Genomic DNA, 26,837 nt, shown 5'->3' with positions numbered 1-26,837 from the left:
AAGTATTAAATGCTCCCTTTTAGGTGCTGGCAGAAGTTACCTTTAAGCCACATATGCACACTGATTAGAGTAGATTGTACTTTAAAAGCTTCTTCACACCTCATTAGACTTCTCTTCCTGAGTCACCTCATAAGAGGCTAATTTACATTAAGTCTAAGCCACGTCAGGGTCTGGATTTCTCATGAAAATATGTCTTGGTAGTAAAAGCAAAACCCCTTGTGCTCTCTGCATGAGAATCATTAATTCTCTCCTTCACATCATAAATCCCAGGGCATGCTCTGAATCCCAAATAATTTGGATTTAGACAGAAATGAGGCACACAATTCTACCTTTGACAATTTTCATTTCCACCTTGGCTTGCCTGCATCTCCCCATTAGAAGAGGGCACCAGAGACTTTGCAAATCCCTCTATAGAGTATAAGCACAGTCTGAACTGGTGCTGCATTTCCTAGGCATTGCCCAGCCAAATCCTTGAGCCCACCCTGTCACGCGTGAGCACGGTGGGAACCCCACTGCACTCAAACGTAGCCCCATCGGTCTCCTAGCTCCAACGCTGCAGCAGTAGCTGTTGGTGCTCTCACTCTAGCAAACCACTTTGCGCACCCATAGTGGAAATTTGCAGGCAGGAAAACATTTACCGCCCACTGCTGTGTACAAAGGAATTATATCTTAAGAAATTGCAAGACTCATCTAGTATAAAATACATTGTTTTGTCTTTGTGTTTGTCCTGAAGAGAAGAGAGCTCTTAAAATCTTGTAAAGCCAATTATGCTCTATCAAAATGAATTACAGGAGTTGTTTATAGAATACCTACCGTGAGAATCTGGCTCAGCTTAACAAGCTGTATTCTTATTTATTTGCTTTATTGCTTGGTCTGTAGCTGTACAATGATATTGCAATGAAGAAAAAATGCGGACAGGTCATGTTCTGCCTCTATTGGCAGTGGTACTGTTTTATATTTAAATGACAAATATCCTGGCAAAGCTCGGTAACTTTTACTTTTTGTTTCCTTTTTTCTAGACATTGGTTTATACCTCTTTGGAGCAACCTTACTAACCTCTGAATTTCTTCAGTGGCACTGCCATGATCAAACGGCTTCTTGCAGTAAGCATGGCAAAGCTGTCCTTCCTTCACCATCACAAACACTTCATGTCATTTCTTTAGGGAAGCAAAGTACATTTCAGAACATTGTTCTTTCTGTTTGCAAGAATGTGATGTGCCGTTACTTTCCATTTTCAAGTTTTGCTTTCTTCCTGTAACAAAGTATTCCAAAATCCTGTATTTTTAACATTTGCTGTGCTAACTAGTGCCAAAATGGAGCTGTTTTAATCACAATTGTTTATGAACCTTCAAAACCTTAAATACTTTCAAGACCACAGAGGAAGGTACTTTTATGTATTTTTCATTATTTTATAAGCAAACAGACCGATATTGATTACATTAAATGAACATCATCCTAATTTTCAGGTACCTGTTTTCCTCCTGATCTGTGTGGGCTCACTGCCGCCTTGGTGCAGCTCTTCCAGCTCTGCTGCTCGGAGCAGTCGTTATTTCTCACTAATGTCGGTAATATAAGACCTGAGGACCAGGACTAATTCCCACAGACTTTTGATAAGATCTGACTCCTGTGTGGCTTAGTTGTTTTGGAAAAACAGGCTCTGGCTGTGATTGCACTGCTCAGCAGACTGCGAGACTGTGACCCCCGGGGACAGTACCGATGCAAACTGATACAGCACCCAGCAACTACATGTTGTAAGAGCTGCAGAACTGCTGCTGGGACAGTCCTAAACAGTAACGTTTGGTACTCACTTTCCTCCGGGCTCTGGACCACGCTTACTGGAAACGTATATCTGGTAGGACAGGGTGTTGGCAAAAGCGAGCAATTTGGTTTGCTGAAATGCCAGAGCCAGAAGTTGCACTCTCTGGCAATAGGATCCACTGCGCTGCAGAAACCGGTCACCTCATCCACCTCACCAGAGGTGATCTAGTAACACTTCTGGCATTACATGCGAGTTTCAAACCCACAGGATCAGCAGAAAGCATGAGTTTTTACTTTGTGTGGAATTTCCAAAAAGGTAAAGCAGCAGCTATTTTATTTTTTCCTATGGAAGAAATCAAGTAAGTTTCCCATCCAACAGGAAAATGAAATTTAATTTTAGAAGTATCAAGAGGAGGGTTCTGAAGTAAGTAAGCTGGCAAGAAATAATATTTTTCTGGGGAACTTTGCCACATTGAATAGTGGACAAATATGATCCATTCGTGCAAAAGCTGCCATTGTGCTATACTGAATCAGTGATTCTGCCTGGAAAACCCTTGGACTCTGACCTCTCTCTTCTTCCTCTCCCTTTTTTCACACTCTCCACTTGTTTCTTAATATCCCAGTAACTTGGCAGCCCCCGCATAAACCTCAAAGAGCACACAAAAGAAGAAGGGTGCACAAGAGAAGATGTACAAAATGCTGCATGGAGGGAGAGGTTTCTTGCAGATGGCGTTCCTAACCAAGCCGTCCCATGGCTGCTGCCCATGGAGTAAGCTCCCAGTTACCCAACTGTTCTCCAGTCTGCCACTGAGTTCCCAAGGAGATGTCACTGCTGTGATAACATTAAGCATTAAAGACTTTTTCTCTTGTAACCAGGACTGTGAGACCCAACAGCTGTTCTGCCACGACACTCGCATTTATTCAGAGACCAAAATCAGAAAAGCTGCTCCGAGGCTCTCCATAAAGGCACAACTCTAAAGGCTGTAAATGCCGTGATTTCTGGCACCGAACTACTCTTCCAGGCCCCTGCTCAGTAAAGTATTTCTCACTGAATTAAGAGGAATTTAAGTACGTGCTTATGCATTTGGAATAACAGAGAAAGCTTGTTGAATCAAAGGAACTACTGAGAGCAGAGTAGAAGCCCTTAAAAATAATGTGGGTTTTTTTTTTTTTTTCCCCCTAAAAGTATCTGTTATTTATTCCCAAGTCCTTATCTTGTTTATAACAAAGAATGAAGAAAATTCCTTTCCCAAGGCTGGATTGTCCTGGAGCATATCCGCACCAAACAGGGCCAAAAATAAGCTTGATTTTAGGCAGATTAGATAAGAAAATGCTTCTTAGTCTCTTGACTTCTTTCTCTACCTTTTGGCTTTTTTATTCCTCTGTAGAGAGTAAACCTAAGGTTTTATGGCCTTATTCAAAGTCTGCTGAATTTGATGTAACTCTTTCTGTTGGCTTGAATGGGTTTTGGAGCAGAGCTGTAGGCAGAGTAGGAGAATATCTCTATGCAGGTTTCTCATCCACTGTCTAGAGAAAGGAATGTTAATTATCAAAAGACTGGTCCAGCACACAGCCCCCAAGAACTGTCAGTATTCACTCTACTTTGTTACTTAATTTAAAGTCACCCTGTTTCTCTCTGAACTTTCTTTGAGAACATAAAATCTGTAGAGGCTGAAGAGGTTTCCAATCTCTAGCTCATTTTATATACAATCTTCAAACCATAATTGCTTCTGAAGCACACCAAACACAAAGGTAAGTATACAAACAGTAGCTTCCAAACATGATAATGAACCATCCTTCAAAATGAACATGCCCCCGGTCAGAAGCCCCACGTGGCTGCAATAAGGATGTTTGCTGCTGGTGATTTTTGTCACAGCCTGATGGGCCGGGGGTGGCGAGGGCTGCACAAGTGAGAGGCAGCACCAGGCACTCACAGGGTTGTACCCTGGCCTCTTCCCTGATATATCCAGCTGAGTAAGTACAGCTTTGGTGAGACAGAGGAAGGCAAAATGCCCTGTTGCCCTTCTATTTCAGCTAATGAAGTTCACACGAATGAGCTAGAACATTTTTGCCACCAAGGCCCTCATCCAGCTGTCTCTGCCACCACGAGGGACCCCACTGGAAGGTTGCTACGGAGGTGATTCTCACAGTGGGACAAGCTCCCGGTTTCTGTGTCACCCAAGTCCCACCGATGGATGCATTTCACTGTCAAAACAGTACGTTTCCAGACCGTTAAGTGCTACCTACAGAAATACCTGGCCTCTAGCATGTCATACCGGTATTACATGAAACTCAGTCAACCAGAGGCCTCCTGAGCTCAGGACCCAGCCCCATACCAAAAGCAGAGGGGTACAGGCGGTTCCGATTCATGTATATATTGTCGTCGTACTCAATACACACTTGGAAATCTGAAAGCAGACTGTGAATTGTCATCTACAACTAAAAGATACCGATACACAGACACACAATGTGCTTTTGCAAAATGGCAGAAAAACTGTTCTTTTCATGTTACCTCAGTGCAAACATGACTGCATTTTGCTTTTGAATAGCTACTCTAAGAGATGTACTACCATCAGGTAAATGAATTTGCTACTCATATTTCGTCATTGTGAATAAAAGAAGCAGACCAACCTGCATATGGGGTTTTTTCTTTTTTTTTTTTTTTTTTTTGAGTTTGCATGCTTAATACAGAACTAGTAAGTTTAAAATCTCACTGAACATTCTATGTGAATTAACCAGATTCTAGAGTAATGTGGAAAGGAAAATAATGAAAAGTACAGCTTTTCATTTAAACATATGCAGCTTTTTTTCATGCAGGGTTTTCTTTTAGTTTTTTTTTTTTTCCTTTTTTTTTAAAATTACACTTTGCATTAAAGAACATAGCCAGTGTAAACACAGTCTGTAACACTTATAAAACAGTGCAAATTTTGTAAATTTCTGGGAGGAGGTTGAAATACATATATTTATAATGGAGGTAAAATAACTTTCTTTCTCAGTAGAAAAATACGTATATTAAACACCTATATGTTTAGAACTTAACTTCACAAAAGAGCAAGTTAGAGTCCTATACCATGTAATAAATTAATATATTTTCTAGATTTCCATTTTCGGTGTTAGTGTCAAATGCATAATAATGCTAAAAAAAACCCAAGAGAAACATGTATTATTTAGAACCTGATGAAAATCTTACAGATAATAACTGGTATAAGAGGGCACAGAATACAGAACAGGGGAAAGAAGCAATGGAAAAATACCGACCTCTGTGAATTATTGCACGTTTAAGATTATTCTCATGGCCTTTGGGCCAATTCTGGATACTTTTAAGTCTTAGGTCAGTGTTTGTTTCTATTTGACTGTAGGGTACAATTGAGGAATCACTGCAAAATGTCAAGGATTTACTGAACTTGTTTGCTGATGAAACCACAGGCAGCTGAGTGCAGAGTGCTAACTTTTATTCATGCAATCAAAGAGAACAACGCTAAAAACATACTGAAAGACAGACAAGGCTGCCTGCCGTAAAAATATTTTTGGGGTCTTGCTCCAGCAGATCTTACTGAGACAGAAGTCTCGTGTCTACTGTGTTTTCATTAAAGCTGTACCGAAACCTGCCAAACTGACTTCTGCCTCCATTATTTAGAGCTTTTTCCTTTATTACCGTTGTCTCCGTGGTCTGACTCTGCAACCCTTCATCAACTGAGGATGGAAATCTCCATGAACCATACTGGTCCAAAGAAAACTCAACTCATCTGATGCTGAGTACCTGTGTAACACTTCTCATCCACTAGCAGCAGTCTCCAGCTGCTTTCTGTGAAAAATAAATGACAGTGTCCTATGTGACTGATGGAATTGCTCACATAAGTGAGAAATGCAAGACCTTACCAGCTGTTTAAAAATATCACTTTTCACTAGTTGCACAGAGAGCAGAAATATTCCTGCTTCAGCCATTTTTTAAAGGTACATAAACTGACAGGTAGATAAACAGAGAGAGAACTGTCTCAGGTGATTATCACTGCAATTGAAGTCAGACTACTAGTAAACCTGAATAATTCAGCACTTCATCTCTGAATATTGCTGTAGTAATTATTTCCTATTGCCGATGTTCTCACAAAAAGGTGAATTTCAAATTGTAACTACTGATTTTGGAAAAAAATCCTAAGCAAATTTACATTGAATTAACTACAAATCTTAAAAGAGCTCAAGAGATCTTACGAATTTCCAAATTAATGAATTGACCGACAGATAAATTTATACTTAAACTGTTTAAAAAAAGACATTAAAAATCTGCAAAAAATTGTGAAATAATCTATAATTGACAGAAAAAATTGTTTAAAATCCTCCTAAAGATCTTCTGATATTCTAGTAATTTGTTTAATAAAGCCACGTTGCTAACCATTGACTAGGAATACAGCATGCCTCGATAATCAGATGAAGAGATGCTGATGTAAGCAGGTGATTCACTCTGCAGCAACGGTTACTACGCACTTTATTGATAAAGCTTCATCTGCATTGTTTCAGCTGGTCATCTTCTAAAATGTATTTGCGAGGTTTCCTCCTCCTTCCCTTTGAGGATGATTCACCCCTCGTGGGCTGTGCAGGAGATAATTTTTGTAGCATGATAAGAATTTCAAACTGTACTGAAGTCTATACGAAAAACCCAACAACTTCCTTGTATTTCAAATACTACTATTTAAACATGTATGGATGCTGGAGATCACATACAGGGACCTTTTATCCACCTCAGACTGTAAACCTATTGTAAAATGATGAGATGTGTTGTTTATTTCTATCCCCCCTCCTTAGTAAAGAAGCAATAAAACTGTACATTAAAAGACAGGAAGGACATTACTGAGTTACAAAAGAGTGCCTCCTTTGTCAATAATTTGTAAATGTAAACAAAAAGGTTCAAGTAGAAAAGCAAACAAGTGTGCCGCTGCTTTGAATATGTTTTCTCACCCCATAGGATTAGGGCAAAGTTCTTTAAAAAGGTGTCTTCATGGTCATGAAGCATCTCAAGAGAGTCCTGATCTTCACTACCAAATATCACTGGTGAAGCTAAGCTCCTTCGCTGATAAAGGTAGCAACGGGTTGTTCCTCTGAAACTCTTGGGGATCCTTCATGGTATTGTTAAGAGGTAGCTGTCCATTTAGTAGTGTCAAAGGTATGTTACAGTACGTGTGATGGTTGCTTATGGAAGCTATTGGCAACGTTGCTGCCGACACATCGTATTCGTATCCTCTGCAATAATGTCTCATTTTCACCGAGTCTGCTTGATGGTAATCAGTTAAATCAGCCCGCGACTCTACCAACGTGGCAGAAGTGCCTGTGACAGCAAGAGAGGGTACAGTCTGGAGGTCTCCAAAAAGGCCCTGCTCTGCAGAATCCAGCACCTGACGCCGAGACACCACCTCCTTTTTCTTCCCTGGCATTTCAAAGACTAGGCGCTTCCAAAACTTAGAATTCAGTTTGCTGCTTTTTGGTCCTTTCCACTTCACCACTGACAGAAGTTTGATGGTATGCTTTAAAGATTCCACTTCGTGATAATTCACTTTCCCTTTTAATTCAGTACACTCAATCAAAATAACTTTGATTTCTCCACTGACTAGCATGTTATGGAGTCTGTTTTCCATCTCAAAAATACTCCATCCTCTCCTGAGAACATAGTCTGGAGTTAACACGATAATGAGTCTTCTGCTTTGTTCAACACATCTTGTGAGATCTTCAATGTAGGCTACAAATTATAGAAAAAGAGAAAGAGTAAAGAATAAAGAAGTCTATTGTATCAAAACATCAGGCTTGCAATCAAGTATAACAAAATCCTACAGTTTACCGGTCTACATTATCTAAGACAAGGGGCATTTCACCCTGTACTCCAACAAAAATAGGATTGTGCATCACAATACATTTCTATTTATGGAGTCCATACAGAAAACTCCTTAGTAACACCCTCCATCCTGTACTGTTTTTCCTGATCATCTCAACAGAATGACATTTACATAATATCCTCACTGTGTAGATGCATTAGTGACTAAAAATACACAGTTCACTTACTGAAAAAATGTAGGTCAAGATCAATGTAATGTTTGTGTGAATTTTAACATTAACACTGGTTACGATTAACATCGCATTGAGGGGAGCACACTCTGGGAAGCAGTTTTTGTGTTTGAGATGCAAGGACATGAGGGTGCTTCAGGGTGTACGAACTGTAACTTGCAAGAACTCAAAAAGAAATCAACCCTCATCGCATGCAGAACTTGTGCTATTGCATAGAAGCATCACGGTAGCTCGCTCTTCTTTAGGTATTGACCACAAAAGCACAATAACGTTCTTTGTGGCCCAGTAGTCTGTTTTAATATCACGTACCTTTGCTTCTATGTACCCCAAGGTATTAACAGAAACTTCACAAGTGACAGGAACAAACGGAAAATTGAAACATATCGGAGGTGTTTATTTGTTGAGACATCAGTGACAAAGAAAACAGTATTCTTCTTTTATTCAGGCATGCCAAGTAGTTGCAAATGATCAGTGTAAACAGAAATGCCAGCCCCATCATTAGCTCCATGATGTCAGCTTATCGAACTACCAAATATTCTTGGAGTTGGACTTGGATCCCTGGGTTTCACTTGTCCCGGGGACGGTGGGGAAGAGAAGCCAATTACACTGGGCTGACATGGAACAGGATGGGAGAGAGATCTAGTTAGAGACCTGATCCAAACCCCATTCAAACGAACAGACTTCAGCAAAGTTCAATGGGTTTTGGGTCAAGACAAGAAAAATGAAATCACTTGAAAAAATACCCACTGAGGTCAGAAAAGTGTGCATTGGTTGCATAGCATTGTGACTGTGAGCTTAGAGACTGGAGATATATATATATATATATATATATTTTTTTTTTTTTTAACTATGTGAACCTCTTGACCATGCTACTCAGAATGTGCTGCCTGACAACAGAGGAGAAGCTTGTGGTATAAATGAAGACTTGGACACAGGAGCTGCACAGAACAGATCTTTACTCAGCACAGGGCAGGGCCTCTCTTACACACACTGCCCTCTAGCAGGAACAACAATTACAAATGACATCAATTAATCAACATCTGTTACTGCAAGACTCATTTTTATAGTCTCAGGCACCGTACCACAGCATGCTTATTCACACCACTTCCAGTAAAGTAAATAGCTACAAAATAGGCCAACAGGAACATTCTAAAATAGCTTATTTTAATGAGACCGAAGGCATAGTTAGCATCAAATCTGCCTTTACCAATGTTTTATTTCACCACTTAGCAGCAAGAAGAATTTCTTTCACAAATGGAAAAAAGAGGCAATTGCAAACATCCCACAGACACACAAAAATTTAAGACATACACGTACATTACAAATGTCTATGCAACAATCCTGACCTTTAGTTAATGTTTTATGATTCTTTAATCATGCAGCATTTACAGGTTTGGGTTTCTTTAAAATATTTTAGGAGGAAACCCCCCACATTGCTCTGTGTAAAATAGTTACTCATTAATGAAAAAAATTCAACATTAAAATCCATGGGAGAGGCAGCGGAGAGGGGAGAGAATCGGCAACAATGAGAAAATGATAAGCAGAACTGGTGAAACAAAACGTAAGGAAAGGTAGAAATGTTCAATACAATGGAAAGAGATTATCCCAATGTATCAACAGCTCAGACTCTTCATTTTCTTCCTTTCTTTCTGCTCCCAAAAAGAAAGAATTTAGGTGGGAAGCTTCATCATTAGAGGTTGAATCTGCAAGATACAGTAAAACAACAAACTATCATGCATCTTTCCTGAGACATATTCACCCCTCCTCCACACAACTCAGAACACTGCTACGAACAAGACAGTTCTCTGCAGGACACGATACTGGTCAGTACCTCGTGTCCAGGTCAGCGCTAAGCACAGCCATGCATATGCCATATGCATCCAATTAAAAAAAAAACCAAACCTAACAAAAACCAACCACCAAACAGCAAAACAAACAAACAAAAAAATCACTCCACTTTCATCTCTTCAAGTATCCAGCAGCAATAATTTCAATAGCAACAACCCAGCAGTAACCCTTTACATCACCTCCATCAAAAACTCACCAGATTTCGCTTTAGTCAAACAGTGAATGGGGTGGGAAGAAGACAGGAAAAATTCCGTATTTTCTCAGGTGGATACTTCTCCCCTCTGTGCCTCTCCCATACTTTGTTTGGTGTGCCCACCTTACTTACTGGATATTGCAACAAGTTAGAGCTCTTTCTACAGTGGGCTACACAGACACCTTCACAAATGACTACTATGTGCTCCTTCAAATTCCAAGTCTGCAGCCGGTTCACTGATAGACACGGCCAACGTACAGGGGGTTTGTAGGTGCACTGAGGATAAAATACACTCTATTTTAGGAAATGGGAAACCCAATAAAAAGGCAAATGCGTTTTCCAGCCATTTGGTCCAGAAGTACTCAGTACTCCCAGCAACTTCACCTTGGGACTACTACTAAAGGTAGGCGACAGCTTCCCTGGGGCACACGATTCCAGTGGGTGCACTCTACAATATGTCCAATGTGCACAACTGAAACATTTCTGTGAGGAAAAGCATGAGGGGGCAGATTCCTGCCTGTGGAAATTCGAGCTTTACTTTTTCCAGTGGTACCAGACTGACTGCATAAACCTGGGGATTGCTAAATCACTCACCCTCCTTTCACTTCAAAATTTGAGACTGCTCAAAATATCACAGGTCTGTTTTAAGTGTTCAGTCCATTAAAAGGTATAAAATCCAAGCCATCTAAATGGCAAAAGTGTCATTTTCACCTTTCCAGTGAGCTAAGAAATAATTGTCAGGCAATGGTTCTGTTTCACTTTCAAGAAAAAAAAACTGAGCAGGGATTTCAGGAACGGCATCACCAACTAGGATCAACTGTAAGACTCCAGACCAATACTCTTCCATCAGATAAATATAATTTTGCTGAAATGTCACTTTCATTGCAGGAGGTGTCAACTTCAATGACACTTCATTGTGAGGGGAGAAAAAATTGTCTTGACAAAATCGGTATGGAATTATTAATTTTTAATTCCCAAAGATTTTATTTTATCGTAAACTTGAATGTAAAAATAAGATGTCAGCGTTAGAATTAACCTACTTGATTTTACTGAAAAAGAACATTTTAAATTTTGACCCGTTTCCCCCCTTGAAACACCATTTTGCAATAAGGCACCAAAATGTTTTCAAAATGTTAGCTTTTCCAACAGGTCAAAAACCCCAGAATCATGAGTAGCTCTATTGGTAACTCACTTGCATCATGTCCAATGCAATGCCCAAGGAGGTACAGACAGCAAGAACTTTTAGACCCATAAACAAACATAGTTTTTGCATGGTTGCCCTTTAGTAATGAAGACAGATCACCTGACAGCAAGTATGTGCTCACCAAACATTGCCAACATGTAACGGTGCTGAACGGTAGTTTGAAGCACTGAAGAAGAGAGGTCCAAGACACGCATCGCATTTGCAGCTATATCACGCATAACTGCCTGCTGAACCTGGAATGAGCTACACTAATCAGAGGCTGGAAGGAAACCCAGACAACCTAACGTGCAAGCAGTCTAAGAGCAAGGAAATCAATGAACACCATGGACACAGAGCTGCTTACACAAAGAAATGACTGACTAACCAGGCTCACGGGGTTCGCAGAAGCAGTTGAGGGAGAGGGAAAGAACACCAGAAATCATGTAAAGTCCTACAGATATTTTTGGGAAGCATGGTCTGCAGGACCACAGGAACCAAAGAGTATCTACCACCAACCCCATACTGGCTGGTTCCTGGCACTCTGAAAATAACCAGCCTTTCTGCGTCTGGCAATGTGACCATCACTTGAGAAAGTTATTTATAGAAGAATCATGCAGTCTTGGTTTCCTAACGGAATAGATCCCAAACCCTCTGATTACTTTATTATAACAAAAATGATTGCATGTCTTGCTTTTCCTATTTATTAAATATCTGTGGCTTCTGCTAGCTCAGACCAGAACAGCACTGGAGATGGAACTGCTGAAATATACAGGAGTGAGGGCCCCTCCCCAGAGAGAGCCCAACCCCAGTATAAACTAAGGGATGGCTGACAAGTTCAACACAAAGAAACAAATAATGCAGACACACTGCCCCCTCAGCATATGACTCTTTTAGCCATGGTCAGACTTTCTGTATTGGACATGGCAAAGGAAGGAGGGATTAAGGGGAAGGAAAAGATGGCAGCTCTGGGAATGTCTCCTGGCAGACTCAAGCATCTGAAGTGGGTGATTTTAGTCAAATTGTTTTGGCAATAGATGTTGGAATAAAAATTCTGGATATTTAGAATCAAAGAGTCATAGAGTCATAGTCATACAGGTTAGGAGGCAGCTCTAAAGGTCTCCAGGTCAATACCCTGCCCAAAGCAGGGCCAACTCGGATTGCTCAGGGCCTTGTCCAGTACGGTTTTGAAGACTTCCAAGGTTGGAGGTTGCTTCTTGGTGTCTCTGGGTTCTGTTCCAGTGTCTGACCACACTCATGGTGAGGAAAATTTTCCAAATGTTTAAATGGATTTTTCAGCATTGCAACTCATACCTGTGGCCTCTTTCTCAAGAACTGTGCACCTCTGCGAAGAGTCTGTCTCCATCTTTGTGCTTTCCACTGGAAAGACAAGCATAAGTTTCCTCCTTGACTTTGACTCTGTTGGCCTTTTCTTCAAGAAATATGGTTCTTTTGGGCTCTCCTCTTATATGGTGTGCTCCAGCTCCCTGACCACCTTGGTGGCCTCCAGTGTACCGTGACAGGGTAGCCAGTCTTTCTGGCTTTTGTTCATATTTCTTTCACTTTCAACTGTCATTCCTCTGTATCCCTGCCCATGCCTGGGATTAAGTGGAAGATTTATACAGAGCAGACAACCAGGGACTTCTGAAAGGAGTTTGTGGAGATGGGTACTCTGTTCCCATTCAACATAATTGGTGTCCCATACCTAATTAAGGCTCCTTGGGAAGCCCAGGCACACCATCCAACTGGGTTTTCTTCATCTGGGAACCCAGGAAGCTGGAATCCACCAGGCAAAAACCACACAGACAAAACTACAAAGCACCAGAACTGTGGTATTGACTGTTGGGTGCATTTTATCACATGCCTTAGGTGCTCTCCTGTTGCACTGACAACCTCTCATTTTTCAGCTAAAAGCAAAGATTTTTATTCTATCACCTTTTTTTTTTTCCAGTGCCTGATCCCTATACCCTGGGCTGAGCTGGAGTGAATTGCTGTTGCTTTTTCAATCCTGTCAAGATCAAATGCACATATGCTTGGAGAGCAACTGGATGATGTTCTAATAGATTTGTATTGCAGGTATTAAAAATCCAACTTGTCAGTTTTGACCTCTTCAGTTTCAGGGTTTAAAATAATTTGCAGAAACTATGTGAGAAAAATATCTTCCTCTGATGTAGTCCCAATTTTAAAAGAGTCAAGTGCAAATAGATCTTTCTCTCTGTAGACACATCATCCTTAGCAAGACAGAAAATGGCTCAGGTGAAAAACATAATTATTCCTATTTCCCTCTGCCCCAAGTATTCAGTCTTCTCAGGTCTCCTAACACTGAATTAAAAAGCTCACAGGGCGGTGGGAAAGGGTTTGTTAAAAAACTCCTGACAACTAAGAGCGTAGAAAAAATGATAACTGCTAAGAAACTTCAGTACAACTGCAACTGCACCTTAGGGACCGCAGTCTCCTTATACAGGCTAACGTGTTCAATTATGCATTAGTTACCTAGGTGGAAAGGTATACGTGCTATCAGCTTTGATGGAGTGAAAAACACTTGTTAAGACCAAGAATATTCTTTAAGAAGGAATAGCTGCTACAGTACTTCCTATAACACGCAACTCAAATCCCAGGTTACAACCTTGGTGTTCCTACTTACACAGCACACTGCGTTTCATGTCTCCCTGCCGCACTGCCACTCTCACCTTCCAGCCTGTATGACGACATGGATTCTGCATGAGCGAGAGCAGAGAAGTGGTGACTGCTTGAGCCCCGTTTCTGCCTCGCCAGTCTGGGGAGTCGGGTCCATCCGTGCTGCTCTCAGGCAGCTCCAGGAGTCACCATAAAGGTCCTTGCTGGCCACCCTGTGGCAGGCATCACCAAAGGTCCTGGCATCCTTCATGGTGATTCTCCCACTAGGACAAAACACTCCACTGGGATAACATCTGTATCCATCAGGGCACAGAAACCACACCTACTGCAGAACATGACTCAGTCCCATCTGACCTGAACTGTGGATGCCAGAGATCTGCTTCCCAATGGTGGCCTCAGTCCCCACAGCCATCATCTCTGTCCTCCTAGCGGCAGCAACATTCACCCCATGGGCATCCCTGAAAGGGACGGCCATCAGCGCAGAGCTGGGATGCAGAGCTCAGATACGCAGTGCGAAGCAGCTCGCTGCTGGGTGCACGCGTCCCAGCTATGGCACATCTGGCTGTAGGCTCTCCCGTGGCTGCACAGGGACATGCAGAGCGTATCACAGCTTTTCCCTAGAGGTTAGAGATGAACCAGCTGGACAAAAACAATCAAACTTGTTCCACAATTTTTCTGCAGTCAGCTTTTTAGTTTGCTCAGAGAAGTGTGCAAGGAAGTTAGTGAAATCTATTTTTTGCTTGCTCTCAGATGCAAGTAGCAGCTGTCTTTGTTGCTTCACGCTGGAAAGCAAGCGCAACAATGCACACCCTCCTGTGGCAGCACCTTAAAATTGCAGGGATTAGATGAAACAGCCTTACAAAACACACCTTATCGTTGCGCTACTGGAATGGCACACATTTAAGTAGACAGAAGGAAACGCATCGGAACGAAGAGTGGCAAAGCATGACATTGCACTGAAAGTCATTTACACTAAAAGACAAGGAAATGCAGTACACTTGAGAAGAGATATTTCCTAAAATAAAAAAGATAACTGTGATTAACCCCCCTTTTTTTTTTTACAGAAATCTATCCTGAAGAGTTATATATTTAATCATATCTGCCACTTTTGAGATAGTCACTCTAAATTATGTTATGTTTACCTCTGAAGTTTCTAGCAGGTCCATACCGCATCGCACTGCCTGCTCCCTTCACCAAGCACTGCAAGTCCTTGTAACACCGGTGAGCGTCAGGCAGAACACAGCCACCTTCCACTCCTCCAGCGCACACGGAGAGCTTACGAATACAGGAGTCCGACTCTTCCCTCCTACTCCATCACCCCTCCCTCCCTCTTGCCCCCTCAAAATAAAGTGCCTTCCCCCATATCTTTTTCAAAGCTAAAGCATGCAAATCACACTCGTTTCAGTTTCACATTTGATTCTGTGTTGTCATTATGTCTGATTAAGCGTTCGTAAAGCTCCATGTGTTAGAATCAGGCCCTTTCATAACACTGCAGAAGTGAGTTTGAGAGGAAAAAAGAGGTATTAATTCTGTGAATGTTCATAAATGAGAACTGACATTTTCAGGTACCCTACATTTTCAGGAGAGGTTTAATGAATATCCAAAGTGATGACGAGTATTTGCTGAGTGTCTGACTGACAAAAATAAAATACCATGCTGGCCGGTACAGCAATTGGAAAGAAGAATCTCATTTCAGATTAATCTGTGCTTCAGTATAGTTATTGAAGGGCTAGTTTTAAACTCTTTAATTCACTTGTATAATTGCTATGTATAACTGCTGCATTATTGGATATGAAACAGCTATTTACAACAGTTCTGTGATTTTAACACGAAAAGATGTATTTTCTCCTAATAATATCTAAAAATTCAGTACTCCTCATTTGTGCCGTCAGAAATAAGGCGGCCATGAGCCAAGTCCCCTTTCTGGAATTTATCACTAAGTCAGTAAAACTCACACCTTGCACAGGCAGGGCAAAAGGAATTGGGGAAGCAGCTCTAACCTAGGAGCTGCAAATGCACATGATAAATCCAAGCCACTACACTGGGCTCTGCACGGCCTCTGACTCCTCTTTCCCAGTGGTACAGAATTCAGAGCTCTGCTTCCAGCTCCCTCAAATGTCACAGAAGAAGGAGGCTCCAACTTCTGGGCCAGGCGCTGGGTTTTGGCAGCAGCAAGGCAGCAGTTTCAAGTCTTTTGGCAGGCAGATTGCTAATGCAGCCATGTTCTAGCTGTTTCATGTTTGGGGACATCTGCTCCAGCACAGCTATTGCTTTGTTTTCCTGTTCATATTTCCTACACAGTAGCATATACAGAGACAAGTTCATATTCTCTTCTAATATTTTTCATGGAAGTGATTTGCAGACAGAATTAATAAAAAAAAAAGCTTATTTTTCACAAGGGTAGCATTCCAAATAAATGTGATAATAAAGCATTCAAAATTCATCAACAGGATGCATATGATTCATGGTCTTTTTTGACTTGTCCAAAAATGACTCTGGAAGAAGAGATGCCATAACTACAGCTAGGAAGGCATTAACTGTTAGCACAGACATCCAAAGGTGCTGCTGAATCTTCAGACATGGCAGCAAAATTGCTTCACAAAATGGACAACTGTATTTCACTGTCAGCAGGGAAAACGGCATCGGATCACTGGGCTGCACACAGTCCTCTGGAGAATTAGTGTTACTGACACAATACCAATTACACAATACCAACACTGCTCAGAAATGCAACGCTGGGTCCAAACTCTTAACTGGGAAACTATTGTAGCTACTTATGGGATTTAACTTAGGGAAAAAAACAAAAGACAATGAGGAAAATGACTTTTACTTGTAAAGCTGCTGTAGACAAATAATTACTGGAAAAAAAATAATAATCCCATTTTCAATGACAAAACAGAGACTACAACATTTTTTTTGGTAAAATTTCCTACTTAGCTACCTGTGTCTGATGTAGAGATTTTGGACTACAGTATTGCTTGCAGCCCTGCAGCCTTCCCTGGAGGAAGGTCTAGCTCCCGCCTCCACCAAAATCAATGGCAGCTCCCTCTGATTTCAGTGGTGCAGGAACAAGCTCCAACCTAGAGCTCAAATTTGCAGTACCGAGGAAACTTTTCCAGCCCTCACAACCACTTCACAAAAAGAGGTTTCTCATACCTAGTACTTATTGCAGGGTCCAGGCCTTCATGAGACATCAGAGAGAATTAAAACTGAAAGGTCAGAAATACTTACTTCCACTAGGGATCAGGTCCCTATCTGGAATGAAGAGCTTATATCCATAGTGCTTTTCTAGAACATCCGGCAGAATTTCAAGTGCAAACTGCTCCTCTTCATTATTATCACAATCTAACGCATCGGGATCCACTTTGGTGTATGAAAGATACGCATCGTATTCCTTGTTGTCTGGAAGAAAACAAATGCATGTTCAGCCTGCTGTTTGCAAGAGCACTATGAGGAATACAGCAAAGTACTAAGAAATCCTATTATTCCTTGAAACAATCAAGCATTTCCCAAAGTTAGGACATTTCACAGGAACATGTAACCTGGCTTCCACTGAGAAATATTTCGGATCTGGACAAAGGATCCTCTTTCAGTTTTCTTCTGCATGTTGAGCTCGTCAGTAAACGCTGCTTCAGGTGGTCAGTGTGCACATTTCACAGCTGAAAAGATCGTGGGCTGGAACTTTTTATTTTAATCCTTTTCAAAGGATTAAATACTAAGACTGGAACTTTTTATTTTAATCCTTTTCATATTGCTTATAGAAATCTTTATTTCAACTCCTATGCCTCCAGAGGGCTATGATTATGTGAAATCTTTGAGCCTGAAAAGTTTTTGTGCCTGGAAAGTTTGGAATGTTTTGAGCAAGGAAACCTTCCTTGCACAAGTAATTGTGAGAAAACACATGACTTAACTCAAATTAATACTGATTATGTGGAAAAAATGACAAACAGTCCAAAGCATTTTTTTCCAGAAAATCTTGTAGTTTTTAAAAGCAATATAATAATTTTAGAGGTCACTTGATCCAGGAAATTTTAAATACTTGGGACTCATAGTATGAGCGAGAAAAATAACTCCAAGAGCAAATGGGGCGCAGGAGGAGACTCGCCCCTCCGTTCTGCCCGCAGCTCAGATGTGGGGGCAAAGCCTCATCAAAAAGTGAAGGCAGGCAGCAGGTGACAGAGGCGACCCAGGCAACGCCACATGAGGACAGTGGGGCTGCACCAGTGGTTTGGCTAGGAAGGCCAACGCACCTCCTCCTTCTGCACGCCCCTTGGGCTCATCTCCAGCTCTCTGCATCCAAAACGCGGAGCTGAGAGGTGGCGACTGTGCCAGGAACAGAAGCGGCACCGCTATCAAGCTCGGGATGCATGCTGGGATCCGACTGTCTTAGTGACATTTCTCTTTGCTATTCCTTTGCAGTAATGGAGAACAGTATATTGAAAAAGTCAACCTTCAGCAGTTCAGTCTCCAGGGAAGAGCACAGCTGCCATTATTTACAGAAAATGAAAAAATCAAACAGTTAATGTTGTGAGGACAAAGCTGCATGAATGGAGGATTGCTGAATGCCAATTATCTGTGAAGAATAGCGCACATGAAAGATAATTAAAGCAGTTAAAAATCATCAATATATTCTGATAAAAAGAAAAAAAAAGAGCTAATCATAATACAATGCATTCCTTGATGACCTTGAAATGATAGTTACTTTCTTGTAACTCTTGACACAAAGCCAGACTTATGAGGGTCAGAGCTACAGACAAAGCACGTGAATAATTACACGTTCGTAACAGGCAATTTGCCTGGTGTCACCATAGCTGTACGGGAGAACGTCCACCTGGCGTGCTGGTATTTCTCTGACACCAACAGCGTACAGAAATAGTAGGTACTGATGGAAATATGACAGAAGAACAAACAACAACGAAATAAAGGCCAGTCAGCTCTGCAGGCCTGTCCAAAACCTGCTACCTTGTCCATAACAAAGCCCAACAAAGCCCAGCAAAACCTTTTAAGAGAGGCCAGACACCAAGTGATCCAGGAGGCAAACATCCCTGCAAACTTTTGCGAGCTCTGCAAAGGCAAAGCAAACCCCAAAGCACCGACACGCCTGGATATAGAGCAGTGTGAGAGCCGCGCACGATTGTGTGCAAGCAGTCTCTGAGCTCCAGCCCCTTCCAGCTGCGTGGGTACAACTGCCTTCCCCAGTCACCTCTGCTCCCAGTACAAGCAAGGAAGATGCAGACAGGACCAGTTTCTCTGGGCTCCTGCGAGTTCGTACACTTGTGTCACGTCTCTACGGTCTCGACTCCCTCTTCACAAGCTTTGCATACACAGGACACAGCAGAGGGACTGACCCATGCTTGCCCACCGCTTGCTCTGTGTGCTTTGGATGCAGCACTGTTTGGGGGCACTGTCTAAATGGCTTCCCTTAACCCCCAGTGTCATTTTCTCTAAAACCAAGGCTATGCACAAGACAGGAAGCAAATGCATCCAACATTGCTTACATAGGATATTTTTAGAAATAGGAATAAAGCAGATCTGTTGAGTTCCACATCTTCCATTTTAAAGAAATACACGTATAAATGGAAAATGACCCTGCAATTGTGTCTACACAGCTAACTGCTCATGGGAGCTCTTTATGTTCCCACTACGGCCTACATAAGTAGAAAGAAACAACTTCATATATACTTTGACTTGAGTAACCTGCCTCCATCTTTCATTCTGCAGGATCAGAATGAGACAGAAAACTATAATAGCTCTGAAATAATGCACTGGAAAAATAAAAGGTTGTTTTCAGAATTAACATGCACACAAAATCCCCTATGTACTCATGGGGCTTCCTCTAAACAACTAGAAAATAATGTTGTTTCATAAATTAAAAAATGATTGAAACAAGGAAGTTACATTAATAAAAATGCAACAGCTTCACACTGAAAATAGGAGATAAATAATAAAAATAATCTGGAGGAAGTTACCACTTTGGGTCACTCTTCGCTGGTGTGAACCAGGGATGTCATCTTGGTATAATCCCAAGGTGTTAGAGGTAAATTACTTCCAAAACCACATAATCTCACCCTTCTCTTTCTCCTAGGTATCAGTATAAATATTGTGCAGTATTGTATAGTATGAAAAAAACATGATTTCAGGTTTTCGCACTCACACATGAAGATCAAGAAAGAAGTTTCCTGACCTCTACTCCTTACCATTCCACATTCTAAAATCCCCTGGATTGCATTCCACTCTTTCTCAAAAACTCCTATGGATTTCATTGAGGCGAAACATTTTCACACCATATCTACCCAGTGTTAAACAAAAACATTTATTATTTTGATAACAGTAATGCTAACTGCAAAAAGTAGCAGGTCTATGCAACTATGCGTTGTTTTGGCACAACAGGGGAAATGTGTTCCCTGCTCTTTTTTCCAATACATTATTGTTTCTAGATGTACCATTCCAGACTGCCGACATAAGTATGGCAGTGGGCTATGAAAAGCACCTGTACTTGCATTACGTACTTCAGATCTTTAGCAGATACTGGTTATATGCATATTAAGAACATACTAATTATGCTATAATGGAACTGTTAAGAATACAATAATAGGATTTAAAGCACTTGGATTTAGTCTACCAGGGCTTACTCCAGCTTCATAGGAGCAGGGATGTTCTATATTCAGGAGAATTAAAGCTTCAATTTAAAATACATGTTTAGCTTTAGGCACCAAACAGAATATATGCTATTGAGTGAGAAGAGAGGGGAAGAACACTGAAAATCAGGCTAATTTATTCCTAAACATACTCTCCAGGCAACGTGTACATTTCCACTAAGTTGTTTACAGCCTCCCAACTAAGTGAGGTAACTAGTTAGCCTCAATAGCAATCACCTCTCACTAGTTACTGGAGTTAGTTGGCAGCCTGAAGACAATTCAATGGAAACGTTTAATGAAAAATACCTGTCGAGAGAGCTGCCTCCAGACATACAGTATGGATCTTGAGATACGTGGCACTGGGACACCTGAACGTGAAGAGTCCTCCTGAGGAATCAGTTCACAAATGACATGCAAGCCTCCATAACAGACTCATGAACAATTCTTCTGACTCCCATCTGCTTATGGCATGGCCAAGTGACACTTCAGTGAAAAGACTCATTGATTTCAGGGGACTTTGGGAGAAAGTCTTAGGGCTTTACGCTGTTGGGTGCTTCATAGTTTGAACTTAAGCTGGCAGCAGCTGTCTTTTGGGATTCATTTCAACCTAGAAGTTTCATCACTTTGGGTCTCTGAAATATTTCCATTGCATATATTGAGTTTCCTGAGCAACTGCTTACCATCAGCTGCTTCGTCTCCTCCAAAGTTCTGTCTGTAGAACAGCATTAACTCTATGTTATAGCACTTATAGATGGTCACGAGCAAAATAAGCAGAAGAAGGATAGCTCCCAGTCCTCCAGCAAGCTCTATTTTGTAGATCAAATCTAAAATTAGCAAGGAAAAAGAAAAAGGTTATGATCTTTCTGAGCTTTATTTGCTCTAATCCACTGTACAATTCCACATAACATTGTGTAGCTTCCAATTATAACTACTGTAACATTAAGGGTGCCTAATTTTTGTTCCTTACCTGTTACTTAACTTTACCTATTTACTCCACCTACTGCCCAACTGAAGTCACCATCCAGAGTGCATTTGAGGCTATAATCATAATTCTTCTATAAGGGAATTATGTAGTGATTTTACACAGAGGATTGATCAACGAGCTTGCGGAGTTTGAAAGTTCTCTATTGGCAGACTACATCAAATGCTGCATGGAGCATGTGAAAACAGATACACTAGACAGGTTATACCCTCCTTGGGAGGCTCTAGTCCCCTCAAAATTATTAAACTTCAGTTTTATATTTGTGAAGCCAGTGGATGAGCTGATATGAGCCACCAAGCCAGGACTTCAGCTGGATCACTGGAGAAGGAATTGAGCATTCAGAATGCCCAAGATAAAGTGAGAAGTCAGGAGCACACATTAGACTGCCAAGAGCCCCTTTGTTTGAGTTGTGACGGCTACTAACGGAGTTCTTGCATGTTTGTTTAGTACACATTATACTTTAATGGGAACTAGTGCTAGTTAAAATTTCCTACTGGAATGTTTTTGTTAGGAATCATCACAAGCAGTCTGCCTCCAAGAACTTCACAAATTCATCCAAATGCAATTACCCATCTTTTACAGCTGCGGAAACAGAGGCATAGAAAAGTGAAACAACATATTCAAGGTCATTCAGCAAACCAATGCCAGAATGGGATAAAAAATCTTGAATACCAGAACAGTGCTCTATCTGATGTAAGATGCTAGCTTTAACAGTACTGCTCTTTAGCCTGAAACGTCCTCCAAACACAATATTGCTCATAACACCACTTGGCACATTACTTAGCCATGAAAGACAAAAGATGACAATAGCTACCTCTAACAGCCTGTGTTAGTTTAGATAAGATGACACAAAGATATTTGTTACTGTGATAAATACAACGTGAAGATGTAAAACCTGTAATACAAGCAAGAGAAAGTTTTTGTGATCTTTACACTTCTAAAACTTAGGTCAGAAAAAATTACTGGTATGTCATTTGTGTCATTTCCAAGATAAAAAGCAAATTAGTTGTGTATCTTTTGGGGTTACTCTTGCCTTGCCATGCCTTGTATTTCAATAATTAACATCAGATGTCAAGCTATTCCCAGTTTACAGTATCTCTCATGTCTGTCTGGCAAGAAGTCATGGACTAATAGATGGAAAAAGTCTATTCTAATAGCTATTTAATCTCTTTGAGAACACAGGGAATTCATGGACTTTTACTACACTGCATGACAAAGTTAGCATATGCTCTGGGGATAAATCTGGTCAAATGGAGAACAGAGTTGGTTAAAATAACTTTTCGGGGAAAAAAAACTGATTTTTTTTTTTTTTTTTGTAGTACTGAATCTTTCTTTGCTCAGAAAGTGAGATGATGGCAAAGCTGCCAGCTTGGAAGGAGAGAAAATGCTGAGCCTTGATCATCTGCAGCTCACAAAGGAGCACAGACTTGTGTCCACTTGCTGGGAGAAGGGCAAGGTATCGAGCGAAACCACAAAATCCAGCTCAAAAGGCAGAATTGATCTGCTTTTACATGTCTGGTATTTGTCCCACTGCACCATAAACTCTCCTAGTGTCCAGATGTAAGGTGACAGAAAGCCAAGGCTTTTGGGCTCCTTATTTCCATTCCAAGGTGGAGGCAATGGAGAAATCCCCAGAATGTTCAGTTTTCTTGCCTGCTCCAGCTCTGCCTCTGATTAATGCCTTACTCCTCAAGTGATCCTCACTGAGGTCAACAGGGAAGGCAGCACACTCAACATTAGGAAAGGAGTTGAATCTGGGCTTTGTGCTGTAAGAGCAACTGAAAATTAGTAAATAATTATATTCTGGTAGTTTCTAGTGTAAAATAATGTAGAAGGACTTAGCCACAATGTATCACAGAGGATTATGGTCTTTAAAATTCTAAAAGTCTCGTAAACACTCAATAAACGAGAGACAAATATATTTTAAAAGGTTCCTTATCATTTAGTACTGCATCAGTACCAAAAATCCCCCCAAAATTAGTTTCCCGCATGTCTTGCATAAAGGCAGCCTCCTTGAAATAAAAGGAGAGCAAACATCATTATAATGTTTACTTTTATCTGAACTCACTGCTTCTTTCCACTAAAAGCATGGCTTGATTTTATTCTGCAATTCCTGACAGGTTATTAATGTTCCAGAGCAGCTATAGTCTATGTAGACTTTAATCACTAAAATACTGGACTGTTCTCAAATTCATTTAAACTATTTCCACAGCTAAAGGACCAGTGGGCGTACATTTTGTTTCCGTGTAATTTGAGCATCAAACATGCTAAGACAGCATGGAGAAAAAATAAGAAAAGCAAACCCAGGATTGCCCAGAACTTATTTTTGAACTACTTGAAAGTGGCCTTCCAGTACCTAAAGGGGGCCTACGGGAAAGATGGGGTGAAACTCTTCAGTAGGGCCTGTTGTGACAGGACAAGGGGTAATGGTTATAAAATAGAGGGAGCTAGATTCAGACTGGACATAAGGAAGAAATTTTTTACACTGAGTGTGGTAGAACACTGGCCCAGGTTGCCCAGAGAGGTGGTGGATGCCCCATCTCTGGAAACATTGAAGGCCAGGTTGGACGGGGCTCTGAGCAACCTGATCTGGTTGGAGATGTCGCTGCTCCTTGCAGGGCGGTTGGACTGTGTCGTAGTTCAGCCCTGACCAGGACCAGACTACGCAGTCTCTCTCTCACTCCCCCCACCTTCTGAGAGAATAGGGAGAGAAAATATAAGGAAAAACGGCTCGAGGTTTGAGATAAGGACAGGGAGAAATCCTTAAAGTTACCGTCACGGGCAAAACAGACTCGACTTGGGGAAAACTATTCATTTATTACTACAAACAGCAGGATAATGAGACAGAGAACAAGATAACCTCCATCCACCCCTCCCTCTTCCCAAGCTTAACATTATCTCTACTACCTTCCCCTCCCGAGCGGCACAGGGGGGAAGAGGGAATGGGGGTTGCAGTCAGTTCATCATACGTTGTTTTACGCCGCTGCTTCGTGGTCGGGGGAAGAACTCCTCACATTCCTCCCCTGCTCCATCGTGGGGTCCCTCCCACGGGCCACAGTCCTTCATGGAACTGCTCCGGCGTGGGTCATCTCTTCCACGGGTGCAGTCCCTCTAGAACAGCTGCCCCAGCGGGCCCTCCACGGGCCACAGCTGCCTTCAGGCATCCACCTCCCCTGGTACGGGGTCCTTCATGGGCTCCAAGTGGATCTCTGCTCCTGCGTGGACCTCCATGGGCTGCAGGGGGACAACCTGCTCCACCATGGGCTGCACCACGGGCTGCAGGGGAATCTTGGCCAGGAGCCGCATTACTCCTCCCCCTCCTTCTGAACTGACCTTGGCACCTGTAGCCGTTCCTCACAAAAGGCTGCTAGATGTCTCTCAGGATCTTTTTTTACATCTTATTCACTTCTCATCTCCTCTCCACTTCTTGCAGCCGGGCCGGACCCAGTCAGGCCCAGTCAGCTGCCTGGCGAGAGGCCAGAGGGTGAGGCCTGCAAGGCCCATGAGGCCTGCGCCTCCCCCTCTGCACCTCTGCCCCCGCTCAGCTGCTTCACATCTTCTCTTCTCTCTCTTTTTTTTCTGTTTTCCCCTTCTTAAATACGTTATCGCAGAGACGTTATCATGGGACATTCTGCTACCAATCGGCTCGGCTTTGGCCAGCAGTGGGTCCGCCCTAGGCCCGGCCAAGTCCCCTGAACAAAGGGGAGCGACTTCTAGCAGTTTCCTACAGAAGCTGCCACCTTAGGCCCCCCCTCACTAACAAAACCACGACAGACTGGATGACCCTTGAGGGTCCCTTCCAACCCAAACCATTCTGGGATTCTATGAGGTTAAATAACAATGTGGCCTTGAATTAAGTCAGCAAACAAGAGCATGATAGCAGACAGTGGCATTCAGGCCTCAGGAACAGGCCTGATTCTGTCTTTGCACTGGTAGCTTTGGGTGTTTGAAATCGGATTTGGCTCTTTTTGAGTAAAAAAAAAAAAAATCCTAAATGATGAAGTATGTTCTAGGGCTATCAGTACACTGGTGCTGTACAGACAGCACTGCTCTGTTATCTGACAGCAGTGAGAACCATACCACTAACACAGCAAAAGACTTCAGCATATTTCACCTTAAATATTTGAACAGTTCCTTTTTCTTCCTTAAAGTGAAGTGTGTGCTTAAAAATAACCACCTGATGTCAAAACATAAACAAACTCTAGAAACTCTTATACTACAGCTATAACTTGGATTTGGGGCTTATTTCTGCTTTTTTTATCCAAGGACTCATGCTAACTTGTGTACACCTGACGTGCTGCAATCACACCTCTGAACAGAGGACAGACAGAACCTGCAGCATGTGACAACCTGGAGACAAAACGGAGCTACGAGCACCTCTTGCCAAACAGGGAAGACTTCGGAAGGAGGGGAATTTCTCTGGCTGAGAGATCTGTGCTTCCTCTTCGCCTTTCCAAAGTGCCTCAACGTCTGGGAAGCTGCAGCTTTCTACCAGTCCTGCCCTAAATCTTGTCACAGGTCAGTAAATAACAGTTGTATTCCCTGGCTCATGAATAACCTACAGTCAAATCCAAGCTGGAGAAAGCCAGGATAAGAAGCAATAGTATCAAGCTGCAGAAAGGAAAAGTTTGGTTAGGTATTTGTAAGAATTTAATAAATAACAAATAGAACAATGGGACAGGCAAAGGACAGAGTGAAAATACTGTGGTTATTTTAAGTGACACTTTAATAGCTTGAAAATCTACTATAGAGAATGCCTGAGGGGAATATAAGCTTTCTACAGCCACAGTGCAGAGAGAAATGAAATAGTAGCTGAGAAGCAATCCCTTCCACCTCCAAATTCTGTATTCAGCAGTGCTTCTTCCATAACTTCAGCAGAACTCTGAAATATCTGCATTTTCTTGTTATAAATAAACCTGGCTTGTTGTTCTAATGTATGCAACATAGTGAACATTTAACAGTGTCAACAGAGACATACTCACTGTCGGTTGTGTATTTATGAGGTGCAGTGGATGGAAAGGTAGAATGCTTTTTGTACTCGAGAGGCTAATCCTTCATCATGATGACCAGACTGCTTAATTAAAATTGTGACACCCTGTCAATTTAGATGTTGAATATACATTCACATGTGTTCCACATCACAACTGCGGGCTCTTGTTTCTCAGAATGATTTGCAGCTTCCATATTGTGCTTTGTCCTTATTACTTAGCATAAAATACAACCTGTGTTATGCCCTTCCTTCTGGGAGGACATAAAACTCTCACATATAAAGGAAACTGTGAGTAGGACTTAATTCAACTGGTTTTGACAGGACTGTGTACTGTACCTTCACACATATAACCTGTGGGTCACATGAAAGAACAGCAACAAAGGAGGACATTGACCCAAAAGTTGCCTCTCTCTAGTAGCCCTTTTTTGTCCCAGTATCACCCCTCCCTCACCGTTCATTTTATACAGATTACAGCCATGAACCACAGCACTTAGCATCCAGGATGCCTTTAGCTGAACCAGTGACTATGGATGTGTTCCAGAACTGCTGTGCCTCATCTA

The 26,837-nt window shown here is 41.8% G+C and overlaps 1 protein-coding gene across 1 annotated transcript in view; it reads right to left on the bottom strand.

Annotated features, from left to right (window-relative positions):
• Positions 1–6,258: 6,258 nt before the first annotated feature.
• The window catches only part of IL1RAPL2 (interleukin 1 receptor accessory protein like 2), a 390,109-nt gene continuing 369,530 nt past the window's right edge, over positions 6,259–26,837 (bottom strand). Inside the window, exons 9-11 of the mRNA XM_086756375.1 lie at positions 20,986–21,129; positions 16,899–17,069; positions 6,259–7,486 (exon numbers count right to left, since the gene is read on the bottom strand). Of these exons, the coding sequence (XP_086612501.1) occupies positions 6,789–7,486; positions 16,899–17,069; positions 20,986–21,129 (1,013 nt within the window). The 3' untranslated portion in view covers positions 6,259–6,788. The remainder of the gene's footprint in view (positions 7,487–16,898; positions 17,070–20,985; positions 21,130–26,837) is intronic.

The sequence above is a fragment of the Chlamydotis macqueenii genome, chromosome 11, assembly GCF_036417535.1.
Source record: "Chlamydotis macqueenii isolate bChlMac1 chromosome 11, bChlMac1.mat, whole genome shotgun sequence".
NCBI lineage: Eukaryota > Metazoa > Chordata > Aves > Otidiformes > Otididae > Chlamydotis > Chlamydotis macqueenii.
The sequence above is the reverse complement of the archived record's forward strand: the minus strand, read 5'-3'. Positions and strand labels throughout refer to the sequence as shown.